General features: G+C 47.8%; 1 protein-coding gene across 7 annotated transcripts in view; it reads left to right on the top strand.

Moving 5' to 3' along the window:
- The first annotated feature begins 4,078 nt into the window (after nt 1-4,078).
- Nucleotides 4,079-13,370, top strand: part of nlgn2a (neuroligin 2a) — a 95,739-nt gene continuing 86,447 nt past the window's right edge. For 2 of the 7 annotated variants that reach the window (XM_078291706.1, XM_078291707.1), the window contains exon 1: nt 4,268-4,578. In XM_078291706.1, the coding sequence (XP_078147832.1) occupies nt 4,469-4,578 (110 nt within the window). In that variant the 5' untranslated portion in view covers nt 4,268-4,468. Of the gene's footprint in view, nt 4,579-5,248; nt 5,256-8,762; nt 8,769-9,988; nt 9,991-12,084; nt 12,120-13,370 lie in introns of all 7 variants that reach the window. The other 5 variants (XM_078291705.1, XM_071916256.2, XM_071916255.2 and 2 more) reach the window with 5 other exon arrangements.

Below are 13,370 nucleotides of genomic sequence, written 5' to 3'. Positions count from 1 at the left end.
TGCAACAGCCAGTGTGTCCTTCAACAGGTGTAAACGTAAGCGTCCCGGAGCAAGTTAAGCAAGTTAGTAAGTTGCTCTGGATAAAAGCGTCAGCAAAATGCCCAATTTGTACCTCATTTGAATAATGTTCAGTCATGGAAAACATTTTTACCCTTGCTGTAAATCTCTTTGAGCTCAAACACAATGATATGGACCGACCATACAGCCCGAAGCAACACAGGCTACAGCAGACAGTGGTCAAGAATTGAAAATAGCCTTTTTGTGTTGCGGTGACTGGAGAAAGCAATGCCGTCGAAATCCCATTGTCCTCCAGAGGTGTGTTTTTTTTTTTTTTTTGGTGCACATCCGCATGAGCATTACCCAGTGGAAAGCGAGAGAGGGTGGGACGCGGGAAAGAGATGAAGGGAGGGCGCACAGAGACATGGTTTTATATTGATGGCCTGCCACCGTGGGACCCGTGTGGTCCCCTTGTTGTGGTCCCCTTTCCCTCCGCCTCCTGGGGGTTGAGGGGAAAACATTATTCTGATGTTGCTCTCTCGCGCATGAATCATGTATGAGTGCGCGGCGGTGTGTGTGCCTGCGTTCGCGTCGGTGTGCGTGTGCTTTTTCCACCGAGATGTTTTGGAAAAAAGCGCGCCTTCAAATCTGCTGTCTGCGAGTGCGACGGCGTGCGCTGCCTGCGGTTCCTACCTGAAACCACACACAGGGAGAGAAACAGCACTCCCACTGATGTGTCATCTCCTATATGGCTCTGTTGCCATGCCTGCCTCAACCCCCTCCCCCCCCCCATTTCTCTCTCTCTCTCTCTCTCTCTCTCTCTCTGTCTCTCTCTCTCTCTCTCTCTGCTTCATCAATCACTTTAGCTCTCCCGCTGCTCACAGCAAAGCCGGACCAATTAGGTGCTCTAATTGAGCCAATTAGCCAATTAAACACTCAGATGCACCCCGAAATTCTGGAGGTCCCTCCAGGCACACTCACGCCTGCCAGGGCCTTGGCTGGTTCCCAGGGATGCCGGCTCGTCTGCCCTCTCCACCTGCCCAGGATTGAGGTGCCGGATCGGGGCAGGGAGAGTCCGGCTCACCCCCCACCTCCTCCCCGGTTCTGGAGGTGTGAGTCTACCTTAACATTAGCTGTCCGAGGCTGGGGGTCAGCAAAGCGGCGCCTCACATCACTTTTACTCAAGGACACTTCAGCCTCTCAGCTGACCAGAGATCAGCTCTTTATTAACACCAGGACCCGTTTCCCCTCCATCCGTTTCCTCACTTCTCTTTTCTCTTTCATTTTTTCTCTCACTATCCCTCCCTGGTTCCTGGTCCTTTTTATTTTTTTTTCCCCCTCCGTCTCTTCATCCCTGCCTCTCTGTCTGCTTGCCTCTCTTCCAGTCTCTTTTATGTGTTTTGGAGGATGAAAGTTTAATGGTAGATGTTGGTGTGTGTGTGTGCATGTGTGTGTGTGTGTGTGTGGGTGGAGGGCCCATCCCTGGGCGCAGTACAAGGCAGGCCGGCCTCTAGACTCTCTATGGTTTAATTAGAGCACACATCGTGCTGCCCGCTCCACCATGAGAGGATACACACCCAGACACACACACCCAGACACACACACACAGACACACACACACATACGCGTGTGGGCAGAATAACAAAGTCGGCACTGATAGGAACAGAGGCAGGCACCAATATATTTAGGCTGAGCGTACTGTACCAAAAGAAGACAATGGGGCGATTACAGAGGCGCCGCATTGTGAACATTTAACACTCGCTCCCAATTACTAGCCTCCGAAAGCACACAAATCCGTTTTCACTGCACTTTCCCTCGCTCCGTTTAAACGATGCCCAGCTCCCCCCCCCCCCCTTCAAAGACAGTGTCGTACATGAGGAACTTTATTATTACATGAATGATTCTGCTTATTTGTATGTCTTACATCAATGTGACTGAGACTGCTAGCCTGCTCATCAGCCTATAGACTCTAATTATCCGCCGTCGTGCCTCAGAACACTTAACTCCCTCGCTTTCAAATTCAAACGGCTTCATCGGCAGTGGGAGAGGCAAACACAAAAAACAACAACAACAACGGAAAAAAAACGGAGGCGCCTCAGTGAGTGCAGGCGATGCAATAATACGGTTAATGATGACTTTAAATGGGACAATTATGGGATGGAGATAAAGCAATAACAAGGGACAAACTAGGGAGAAGAAGCTTATATAGTCAGCCTGTTGCTAATGGCGGCAAGGAGAGAGAGAGAGAGAGAGAGAATGGCAGGATTTCAAAAGCAGACAGACTGTTACTCTTATGTGTGTGTGTGCGTGCATGTGAAAGAAATCTCTGTACATCCTGTCTCGTTGCCATACATTTCCACTCTGCGTTCATCACAGTTCCAGTGTGTGTGTGTGTGTGTGTCTTCCACCATTACATAACGTTACCCAAGAATGTTATGAGTGTGTAATCTCTTACATGCTTCATGCATTTCCGACCGCGGGTCCATTAAATGTGGATTTGCACGTTTTTCCTACGGTAGATTACATGAATGGATGTGTGTGTGAGCTCATTCATGCATGGGTCTATTACGGCGTGTGTGTGTGTGTGTGTGTGTGTGTGTGTCCGTCACCGTCCATGTAGGCCAGTTCTGAAGCGTCCGGCGCTGTTATAAGCTGCTTACAGGCACACATTATTGACCTTTGACCTCAGTGGGCAGTCAAAGGCTCAGCCCTCCTAATCTCCAGCCTGTAGTCCTCATCCACGCTCTCTACTGTACTATTATCTCCACAACCAGCACCAAAGCCTATAGGAAATTAATCACCACAAATATTGAGGCATCAATAGTAGCGCCGGTAGATTAAGACTCGTGTCGAGGCGCGACTACATTGGCTACATTAGCTCTCTCCAGGGATGCGTGTGTGAGTGTGTGTGTGTGTGTGTGCGTGCTAGCGGTAAAGCTGGGCAGGTTAAATACAGTTCACCAAAGGGGGATTTAGTGCGTGTCCTCATGCGGGTCAGACCAGGACAGGGTGAACTTCACCTCCAGTTTAGGGTTTTCATCGATAATAGATAGGGAGATTTATTAAGAGATCTTACATCAGCGGTCAGACCATGTGAGGAAGTGAAGTCAAACAGGATTCACTTTGCGGTGCGGCGTTTGGATTTCTCCCCCACACACACACACTGGAGCGGGAGAAGCTGCCTCTTTCAGCTCATGCTGTGTTAAAGTGAGTTGTCGAAGTCCAATGTGAAGCGAACCGTGCTGATCACCACGTGAATTTGTTTGCAATACGAAGCCTTGTATTGACTTGATCTCAACAATACTGTACGCTATCTCTAGTTTTAGTGCGCCTTTTCATTTTCGCCGCTTTCATTTCGGCAAATATTTTTTTGCTTGGCAACGGTTTAAGGGAATATGTTACACTGGCAACGTTTTAATGGAATATGTTTCTGTCTCAGATAAGCTATAATCTCTCTTATCTTTCTCTCTCTCTCTCTCCCTCTTCCCTCTTTGCCTCATCCTCTATGTCTCTCTTTCTCTATTTTACCCTCCCTCACTCTAAATCTCTTCCTCTCCACCCTTCCTCCCTCTTCCCTCCTCCTCCTCTCTCACCCCCGTTCTGCAGAGTTCAGCGGCTGATAACCACATCGATCCGGATCAGCGAGCTAAACGGAACGGTCTGGATAAGACGGAGCCAATAGGGATGGAACGCAACAGAGCCGTGGCTGGGGAAGCGTTTCGGACGGCCTTCGCGCAGCATCAACACTGACCCGGCACCGGCACCGAGGTCGGACCTCCTTCCCAGACCCCCCCCAGCGATCCCCCCACCCCAGCGGACCCCGGGTTACACCGCCTCGCCCTTTACCTCACCTCCTTTGTTCTGAGCCCCGATCAAACCCTTAACTCTTCTTAGTCTTTGAGGGTTTGCTTGCTTTTGTCGTTCTATGAATACTTAATCCGGTGTGGTCTAGATTGTTGGTTGTAATCCACATTCAGACAGAAGTACTTCTCATTCTCCTTCCTGTCTGCGGACGTTGAGTCCATTCCAGTGGACCCAAAACGGACTAGAAGCAATTAGCTGAACGGGACGGTACCCAGTCATGTACCTCCTCCCGCTCCCTGTAAGTAAACGAGGCGGGCGGGGTCTGTCGGCCAGGCCGCGCCCCCTCAGCCTCGTGACGGACGGATGCCTGGTGGGCGCGCTGGGCCTGGCGCTCCTCCTCAGCCTGGCCTCCTGCCAGAAGATGGACCCTTCCAAGCACCCCATGGTCACCACCAACTACGGCAAGCTGCGGGGCATCAAGAAGGACTTGAACAACGAGATCCTGGGTCCCGTGGAGCAGTACCTGGGCGTGCCCTACGCCACCGCGCCCATCGGCGACCGTCGCTTCCAGCCGCCCGAAGCGCCGGGCTCCTGGCAAGAGATCCGCAACGCCACGCAGTTCGCGCCCGTGTGCCCGCAGAACGTGCACGGCGTGCTGCCGGAGATCATGCTCCCCGTGTGGTTCACGGACAACCTGGACGTGGCGGCGGGCTACATCCAGAACCAGAGCGAGGACTGCCTCTACCTCAACGTCTACGTGCCGACAGAGGACGGTAAGTGGACAGGGGGGACGGGAAGGGGTTGGCGGAGGGTGGGACTTGATTGCTATCTTCCAACCTTTAGGGATTTTGAGCGGTGGGTAACACTGAGAACAGTGAGCAGATAATTAGGAGTGCTCATAAGGGAGGGAAGCCTGGGGATTCAGTCAATGTGGAATAAACGTCTGGAAAATTCCAGTGAATATTTTTTATTCTTTTCTGGGTTCACGCACCACTTTAAATGTCATTAAAAAAAAAGTCCATATGCTGGTTGAAGATAGCAACTATGAATTTTGGGGTTGGGGGGAGCGTGTGCGGAGGGCTAATATACAAAGGAGACAGTATGCAAAGAATTCCATGGAGGGTCAAAGGATTTTTCAATTACCCTTTTCTGGTTTTACATACCATTCAAGGTGTTATAAAGCTGGAGAACAAAGGCCAGCGCTGAAGCTGCTACCAGGTACTTTATGAGAAAAGGATTAGGTGACATTTGACTTTTCATATTTTTTACTGTCAAGAACCCTCTTCTCCCAACTCAGATCCTATTTCAGACATTTTTGTCTGCCCGGGCACTATTAGGTGCGCGAGCAATAAAAGATAATTTTTTCCATTTTGTCTGCAGGTGTGATATCTCATAAAAAGTACAAACTTCCTTCACCCCTCTCTCTCCTTGCCTCGAGTATTATAAGAAACGTGGTACATTTGTCTTTCTCATTTTTACGCTTCTCACACAGGCTGCAAAGAGCAGCGGAAATTGCCAAGAAAAAAAGAGACTTTTCAAAGAAAAAAAAAACAACACTTTTATGCACGCGATTTGTCTCTTGCTCGTTTTTAATGAGCGCATAAGAAGAAGTTTAAGAAGAACAATCCTGCAACCAAGGAACACCACAACCTCTGCTTTGACATAACACCAGATAACACTTTAACTCCCACTTGCGCCGTGTGTGTGTGTGTCTCCTATATATGTTGCGTGAGCATCCATGTGTGTGTGTGTTTTCCTGATTCTTACACCAAACATTTCCTCCAATTTAACACCTCCCAGTCTCTCCTTCAACACTTCCCTGGACTTTTTTAGCCCCTCGCAGCTCAACACCCTTCCTCCTCTCAGCACCCAGCCACATATAGCTACCGGTGCTCATGTAGAACACTATACACCCAGTCTCGATTCATCTCACACTGTCACACGGCTTATTTTTTTTCCCCAGTGTACACATTTTCAGAGACTTGTTTCCACCTGTGAGGACGTGTGGACGCCCACACATGCTCTCGGGGAGACGTGCAAGTGCGATAACACACAGAGATGTACACATGCGATAATGCGCACACACACACACACACACGAGACAGTACAGTACACTCTCTGGAAATGTCACACCGGTGCAGAATACTTTCCGTGTGAGTGTGCAGAGCTGACATCAACGGCTGCAGAATTAACAGAGCAGAGCGCTGAGACTTTGACCTTCAACCTTCAGTGGGAAACGGCAGCATTGCTCCCATCATCGTCACTTTTATGACACCATCACTCTGGGTTAGTGACGGTGTGTGTGTGTGTGTGTGTATTTTTTGCGTTTTTATGCACACGTGTGCATCTGCGTGTTTCCCTGTTTGTATGCTCTCTTCCGTGAATTTTTACATTTATGTGTGTGTGTGTGTGTGTGTGTGATGGCCAAGTCAGGCATGACACTGCTAGCCTCAGCACTTTCTAGCAACCCCAGGGTGTGTGTGTGTGTGTGTGTGTGGAAGGGGGGTGGGGGGGTAGTGGCTATCTATTATGTATATTTCTATCTCTATCTCTGTCTTCCTCCCTGCTCCTCCGTTCCTCCACCTCCCCTCCCTCGTTCACCCTATAAACCATCTTTCACTTCTCCAACCAGGGGAGGAGAGGAGAGGAGAGGAGAAGAGGGGAAGGGGAAGATCAATAACCAGCCATCACTTGCCATCCCTGGGGACTATCAGCTCAACTCTGCTTCTAACACATATACACACACACACACGCTCAAGTGAATTCACTCGCAGTTGAACATGCTTACCCACACATACACACAGACAAAACACACACACACACACTCGGTCATTTGGCAGACACATTAGGCTATGTATATTGTATGACACACACACATGACCGTGTGTTGGCCCACTACTCCTCATCCTGTCCCATCTCTGTCCTCTCTCCTCGCGGTTGCCCAAATTTCTTCTCTTTTTACCCTTAAAACATTAACGCTGCATCTCTCAGCCTCTCCTGAGGCCTTTTACTCACATCCTCTTTGAGGGCACCCTTAAGACACAATCCTTAAAAGCCTCCTCTAATTTTATGTGGATTAAGTCTCCAAAATTACTTCCTAATGCAGCGATCAGCGCAAACGGGAGAAACTGGGACACTCTTAACACGAATGTGTGTGTTTGTTCATGGATAAACAAACGTGCTAACATTTGGCGGTTACTTATGGTTCCTTAATTAATACTTAAGTACTTAGTAAGTAGCGACAGTTAACCACGTGTTGCCACTTTGTCATTAATTCTGCTGCAGCCATAAATAAATAATACGCTTATGAAATTTGTAATACTTTAGGAACGAATCGAGGAGTAAAATACTGACTTGCAAGTAACATTCTGGTGGTTGACATGTGTTAAACTAATATGGAAATGAAGATTTTATTAGAAGATTTTACAATTTTAGCACCTTGGTTGACATTCTTTGGGACTTCCTCCATCATCTATAAGCTCTAATATTGTCCTCACAATTCTTAATGTTAATGAAGCTTTCATTAATGAAACATAACTATAGTTATAGGCAATCATCCTACCTTACCTAATGTAAATAACTACTTGGCAAATAATTGGTAGTTATAAACACCACAATCTCTTTGTGTCCCTTAAGATAAGTAGAGAATCATTCTACCTTACCTCTACAGCTGAGTAATTAGGAACCAATTAGCAATTACTGACACGTCAATATTACTTTCCTCTGTGCCCGCCTAAATAAAATAGAGAACGGTCCTGCCTTATTTTTTACTAGTAACTATGTTAGAATTGTTTCCAGCATCCCTGGGTATTAGTGTCAGGCCTTAGGACCCTGGGGAGCCGGTTGCGCCCTGGGGCGGGTTGTTCCCTCGCTGAACACGGGGTGGGGAGGTGCTCCGCTGGTTCCCCTGGAGATGACGTCCCATAAATCACGGCGAGAGGTTTTCATCTGGCTCCTGCAGAGTCACGGCGGATCGATGGACGAGGGGAGGGAAGGACCGGGGCCGCCGCCGCTGCCGCCTCCAGGCCAGCAGACAAACCGCACCGAGTAGTTTGGCAGAGGATGTCCAAGCTTTACAGAAACCTAGCATGGATGTTAGAGGAAACAGGTGGGTGTTTGGTCGAATTAGACCCATAACACCTCCAGAAGCCTCAACAGGACGTTCTCGTATCCCGGAATCACCCAGACTCATCTACTCTATCCTGGATCTACATTCTAAACCACTTGGGATGCTCAAACAGCATTTTAGGGGTGGTAGGATAGGATCTCGCCCCGACTAGCTGCTACAAATGCCTTTTAAGCAGCTAGTTCAATTCAATTAGTCCCATTCAAAGAGCGCCCACATTGGTTTCGCCGGATGCTTCCCCCGCGGGATTTGAACCGCTAACCTCAGCGTTGTCAGCGCCGCGCTCCTTCGGCTGAGCCCCTCAAAGAGCCCCGGGGCCCGAGTTGGGGGGGTGGGGGGGGGCCTTATAAATTATTCCGGCCCATACTTCACCTATCTCCATGCATCAAACTCAAACTCCCACATCTCCCCGTTCTGCAATATTTCAATTTTCCGAGGAGATTCATCAAGAAGGGTTCGATACTAACACAATAACGTGCGCGGCGGGCGAGGGGCCTGCGCTGCGACACCGCCGTCGCCAAAGGAGTGGAGATGAATAAATAAATGAAAGAGATAAAAACAAACAGATAAATAATGGAGAGAGAGAGAGAGGTGCCGGGCACGCCGCAGTGGAAATATGATATATATTGCTTTTGATACCAGAATAAACCTTGATTATTCTGCTCCGTCTCTTTCTTTACGTCGCCTCTTTCTCCTTCACTCTCCTGGCGACCTCGGTTGATACCCTGAAAAGAAAAGAAAGAGGGGAGAAAAGGGATGAAGGGAGGGGGGAAACAGATCGCTATCTTTCTGCAGGGAGAGTAAACCTCCCCTAGAATGAACAATTGGCATTGAGTACAGCGTGGGGCCTTGTAGTTCCCCAGGGAATTCATGGAATATCCTCTGAGTCTCTCACACACCCAAAATTTCCTTTTGATGTTAGTGTGTTGATGCAACTGAAGGAGATAAAAAAGGAGTGTTCAATACAAAAAAACAAGGACGCATAGAGAGAGAGAGAAGTAGATTAAAATTGTCCCTCCTTAGGTACTATGTAATGTAAGCGAAACGAAGATGGACGTTAGAGATGAAATTAAGTAGGAGGAGAAATCGGAACAGAAAGTGCCATCAGCTTATCCTCCAACCCTAACAAACCAAATCTGACAGAGTCCATCTTTCCTTCTCCTTGCCTCCCTCAATTTTTCACCCCCTCCCCCTCCACTCCACACCACTTCTCCTCCACTCAGTCGGTTCCTCTCGCCCTGCACTTTATTTCGAGGCGCAGTGGAGCAGAAAGCGAGCGGCCGAAGCCGAGGGCTTCGTCTTACTCTGGGAGGTCGGTGTGGGCGAAGAGGGAATCAAATCAGCCGGGGTCAATTACCCGCTGTACATACAGGTGCAGGGATACACACACATATCACCAAATGTAAAGGATCTGTCAACACCACTAGCTAGATTTATAGCCGAATCACACTGATTCGGCTGATTCGGCTTTTTCATCCATCCAAATGAGCGCAAACTGGTACCGGTCCTGCGCAAACGTAGGAAAAGCCACTGTGGACAGTATCTGCAGGTCCTTAAAGAGTCTGAAAATTAATGTTGAAATGTCTTAAATATAGTTGGACAGATTAGAGGTCTGATTTGTTCACCGTAGAATAATTAAGTTTCAGTGTGATTCGGCTATAAATCTAGCTAGTGGTGTTGACAGATCCTTTACATTTGGTGATATGTGTGTGTATCCCTGCACCTGTATGTACAGTATATGTGAGTATGTCTGTGTGGTGTGTGTTGACATGGAGAAATCCAGGTCAACACCCATGACATAGACATACGAATTTAAACAAAAGACCATTAAGAATTGAACAAAATGGAGATAGAGGAGAGGAGGGAAATTAGAGTTAGACTTGTGGTTAAACTGCAGTAATCAGATTACACATACTCTTAGCAATTGATTCCCTGTTGGATTCCTTAGAAGCATGAAAAGGGCAAAGATTGCGGAGCACTAGTCGCTGCTAGAAATTTCCATGACAGAAAGCAGTCAGCGTGTGCTCTTCAGAGTAATCAGATTACATTACTGCGATTGAGTCGTCTACCAGATTTTGTTAGCGATCACATTTTCAAGCAGACAATCAGCGGCCTGTGAAGGATTGCATTTTTGAAAGTAATCTTCTAAGCCACTGATGGGATAGAGGCAACAGCGTTGTTAGTAAGAGAAAAACACCGAAACGGAGAGAAAGTGGGAAGGAGGGAGGGAGGTTCGAGGAGCGCTGAGTTTAGATCGAAGATGCAAGGAAGGGGGAGGCGGGGTGGAGGGGGTTGTCTTGGCAACCGTCCACCGCTTCCTGTATTTTCCTGTCAGGGCGCGCATCAAAGACCGCATGCATTTGCCTTTCCACTAGACTCTGAATGAAGGAATTAGCAAGGGCTCAGTTCCAGCTATTTATAGCCTATGAGCCAGAGAGAGAGCGAGAGAGAGAGAGGGACTTTGTACGAGGAGGAAGTATCTGCTTGGATGCATGCGTGGGTGGGTTTTAGTATTCAGAGTGTGTGCGCGCGTGCGTGGGTACGTGTGTGTGTGCGTACGCATGTGCGCGCGCATCACATGATCCTAATGCTCTCCCTGCCGCGCCGTTACGCATTTTGTCGCATTCGCGCGGGTCATCTGTTCCATCGACTTTCCTGTCCGCTCTCTCTCTCTCTCTCTCTTCCCTCTTCCTCTTTCTCTCATTCAACTCACATTATCACTCCTTTTCATGCATTGCCACCCTTTTCAACCCCCGTCCTCCCCCCCCACCTCCCCTTCCTTCTTCTTTTCTTCAGCGCGTCCCCCTCGCCGTCTGAAATTCTCGCAGCTTCCCAATCATCGCCATATGCTTTGGATGAGCGATGAAGGCAGAAATGGGGTTTAGCTGTAGACAGTCCATTTAAATGATCTTTTTAGCCTCAGGAGAGCGAGTTGACTTTACAACAGTACTTAAATTATAAGCTCGCCGGGCTTTGACTCCATCCGTGTGCTTTTTGGCTTTGCTTCTGTGACGGCGCTCCGGCGCAATCTGCGATATCGTCTGATTTTACCCGGGGATTGATGAAGTGCATCTAATGGGATTTAATGAAGTCTGATGTTCCCTGTCCTATCAATTATACATCCCATCAAAAATAACCACCCACCCACAGGTGGTGCAGCGGTTCAGACTCACGCCGAGACACATGTACCCCTGATGGCCTAAGCTTAAATCCCTCCTTAACTTTCTGTCCAAGTCCCTTTCTGCAATATTGCTGTCTCAAGACGACAAACACCTGTTAACTTGGACCTGTTGAAAATACTCTTGAATATTAATTTAAAGGAGATTTAATTGGTAGCATAGTGGTTTGGTTGCATAAACTCATTCTTAACTCTCCTGTTTGTTAGATGTTTGCTGGTATATTGGTTTGCTAGTATGGTGGTTTAGTGGCATCACCTCATTCCTAACACTCTCAGTTGGGGTCCAAAATAAAGAAATCTATCTTATGACTAAGACAGGAGCTATATATCATATGATGTCCTGGGCCTAACCAAATGACATGACCAGTGACAAAGCTGCACTCACACACTTAACCCTGTAACATTTAGATTAGGTGGCAGGTGAATGGTGCTGCCTGTCTTATGGTCATGTACATGTATGAAGGCGTAGCCTGATGTCCTCTATAGTCACCATTTATAGGTTAGTACATCAATCTTTTGATATTTGAATTGGGCTTCTGTATGGATGCTCACCTTGGATTATTGCACGATGCATTGTGACATCACATCCTCTATATTGGTAAATGTTTACATGGACTCCAGTTATTCCAGAGTTATCTTGCTGTTGATTTAGTATTGAATTGTATAACTGTCTACACTCTACATGGTGAGTCATTCTTATTTATTCTGTAATTGGGCTAATTTCTAGTAAATTATATTGAAGTTAAACTTTGAGAACCGCTGCATTATTCAGCTGACAGAAAAAAGAGTATGGAAGGCTGCCCGTTTTTTAAGGGATTAAAATACAGACCGGACCTTTAACGGGATGCTATCTACCTCCGTTCCCTCCGTCCGTGGAAATTGGAAACAGATAGTTTTCTCAGACTTTAAGTGTGCTTGTTATTCAAGTAACCTTGAGAGAGGAAGATATAGGAAGATCAAAGAGCCGGCAACCTGTGAGGCGCTGAGAAGCCGTGCAGCAGAAAGCAGAATTCAGCTGTCTGGGGATTAATAATGGCTGTGGTTTGCCTCAAGGCCAACTTACTGAAGAGGCACATGTATGCCCACACACACACACACACACACACACACACACACACACACACACAAACACACAATCGCACACAAACAAATCCACTTATGTATATGCACTTAGTGATACACACACATGTGTATACACTTGTTGGCACACGCACACAGATACATACACAATCACACATAAACATACACAGTCACAGACACACGCATACACTCATGTATATACGCTTGTTAGCTCACATTTGTTGGTATACACGCCCATAAACACACACAACACACACACACACACACACACACTGCTCATTCCACATGCTATAACCACATAAGCTACGTTGTCTCTTCTCTCTTTCTCACACTCTTTGCATACTTCCCTTCTTTGCAGTCTCTCTCTCTCTCTCTCTCTCACACGCACACACACACACATACACACACACTCCCTCTCTTTCAATGCAGCTCAAAAGGCCATCTCTTCAGGGCTGCTGAAGCTGAGGTGGCCAGTGGCAGTGAATGCAAATTAGCTTAGCCCCCTCCGCACACACGCGCACGCACGCACGCACACACGCACACACGCACACACACGCGCGCACGAACACACGCACACACACGGCTCCGGTTGCCAGGTCCCGATGCACACAGTGCCTCCCAGAACGCTGAATGGGAAGGGCAGAGAGAGGGAGAGCGAGAGAGAAAATGAGAGATTAAAAGGAAGGAGGGATGAAGGAATAGATAGAGAGAGCTGGAGGTTATCCAGAGGTAAGGCCTCCTCCTCTGGTGGAACAAGTCTGCTGATCTGTCCATGTAGGAGAAAGTCAATGCATCAATGCAATGCAATGCATCAGTAGTTACAGTAGCTGCTAGGGTTTAAGCTGACATCTAGTATTAATGACAGGGAGTTCCGTTTAATCAATGGACTTGTGGTGCCGTCGTCTGTGCAGTTCCAATACGGGGGGCAGGGGCCACAGCAATGGTCACACACACACACACACACACTCACACGTGCACACACACTAGCACATGCACAGACACATGCACGTGAATGCACTCGTATGCACACACACTTGAAAATCCCTCTTCTCCCTTCCTTCCTCTCCTCCTCGTCAGCTCTATTCTCCTCTTCTTCTCCTCTCTTCACACACACATGCACATGCATCCACACATGCAGACACACACCTGTACACACACACTCAGGCATGCACGTACCGCGCACAC

Source organism: Centroberyx gerrardi, chromosome 23 (assembly GCF_048128805.1).
Source record: "Centroberyx gerrardi isolate f3 chromosome 23, fCenGer3.hap1.cur.20231027, whole genome shotgun sequence".
Classification (NCBI taxonomy): Eukaryota; Metazoa; Chordata; class Actinopteri; order Beryciformes; family Berycidae; genus Centroberyx; species Centroberyx gerrardi.
The sequence above is the reverse complement of the archived record's forward strand: the minus strand, read 5'-3'. Positions and strand labels throughout refer to the sequence as shown.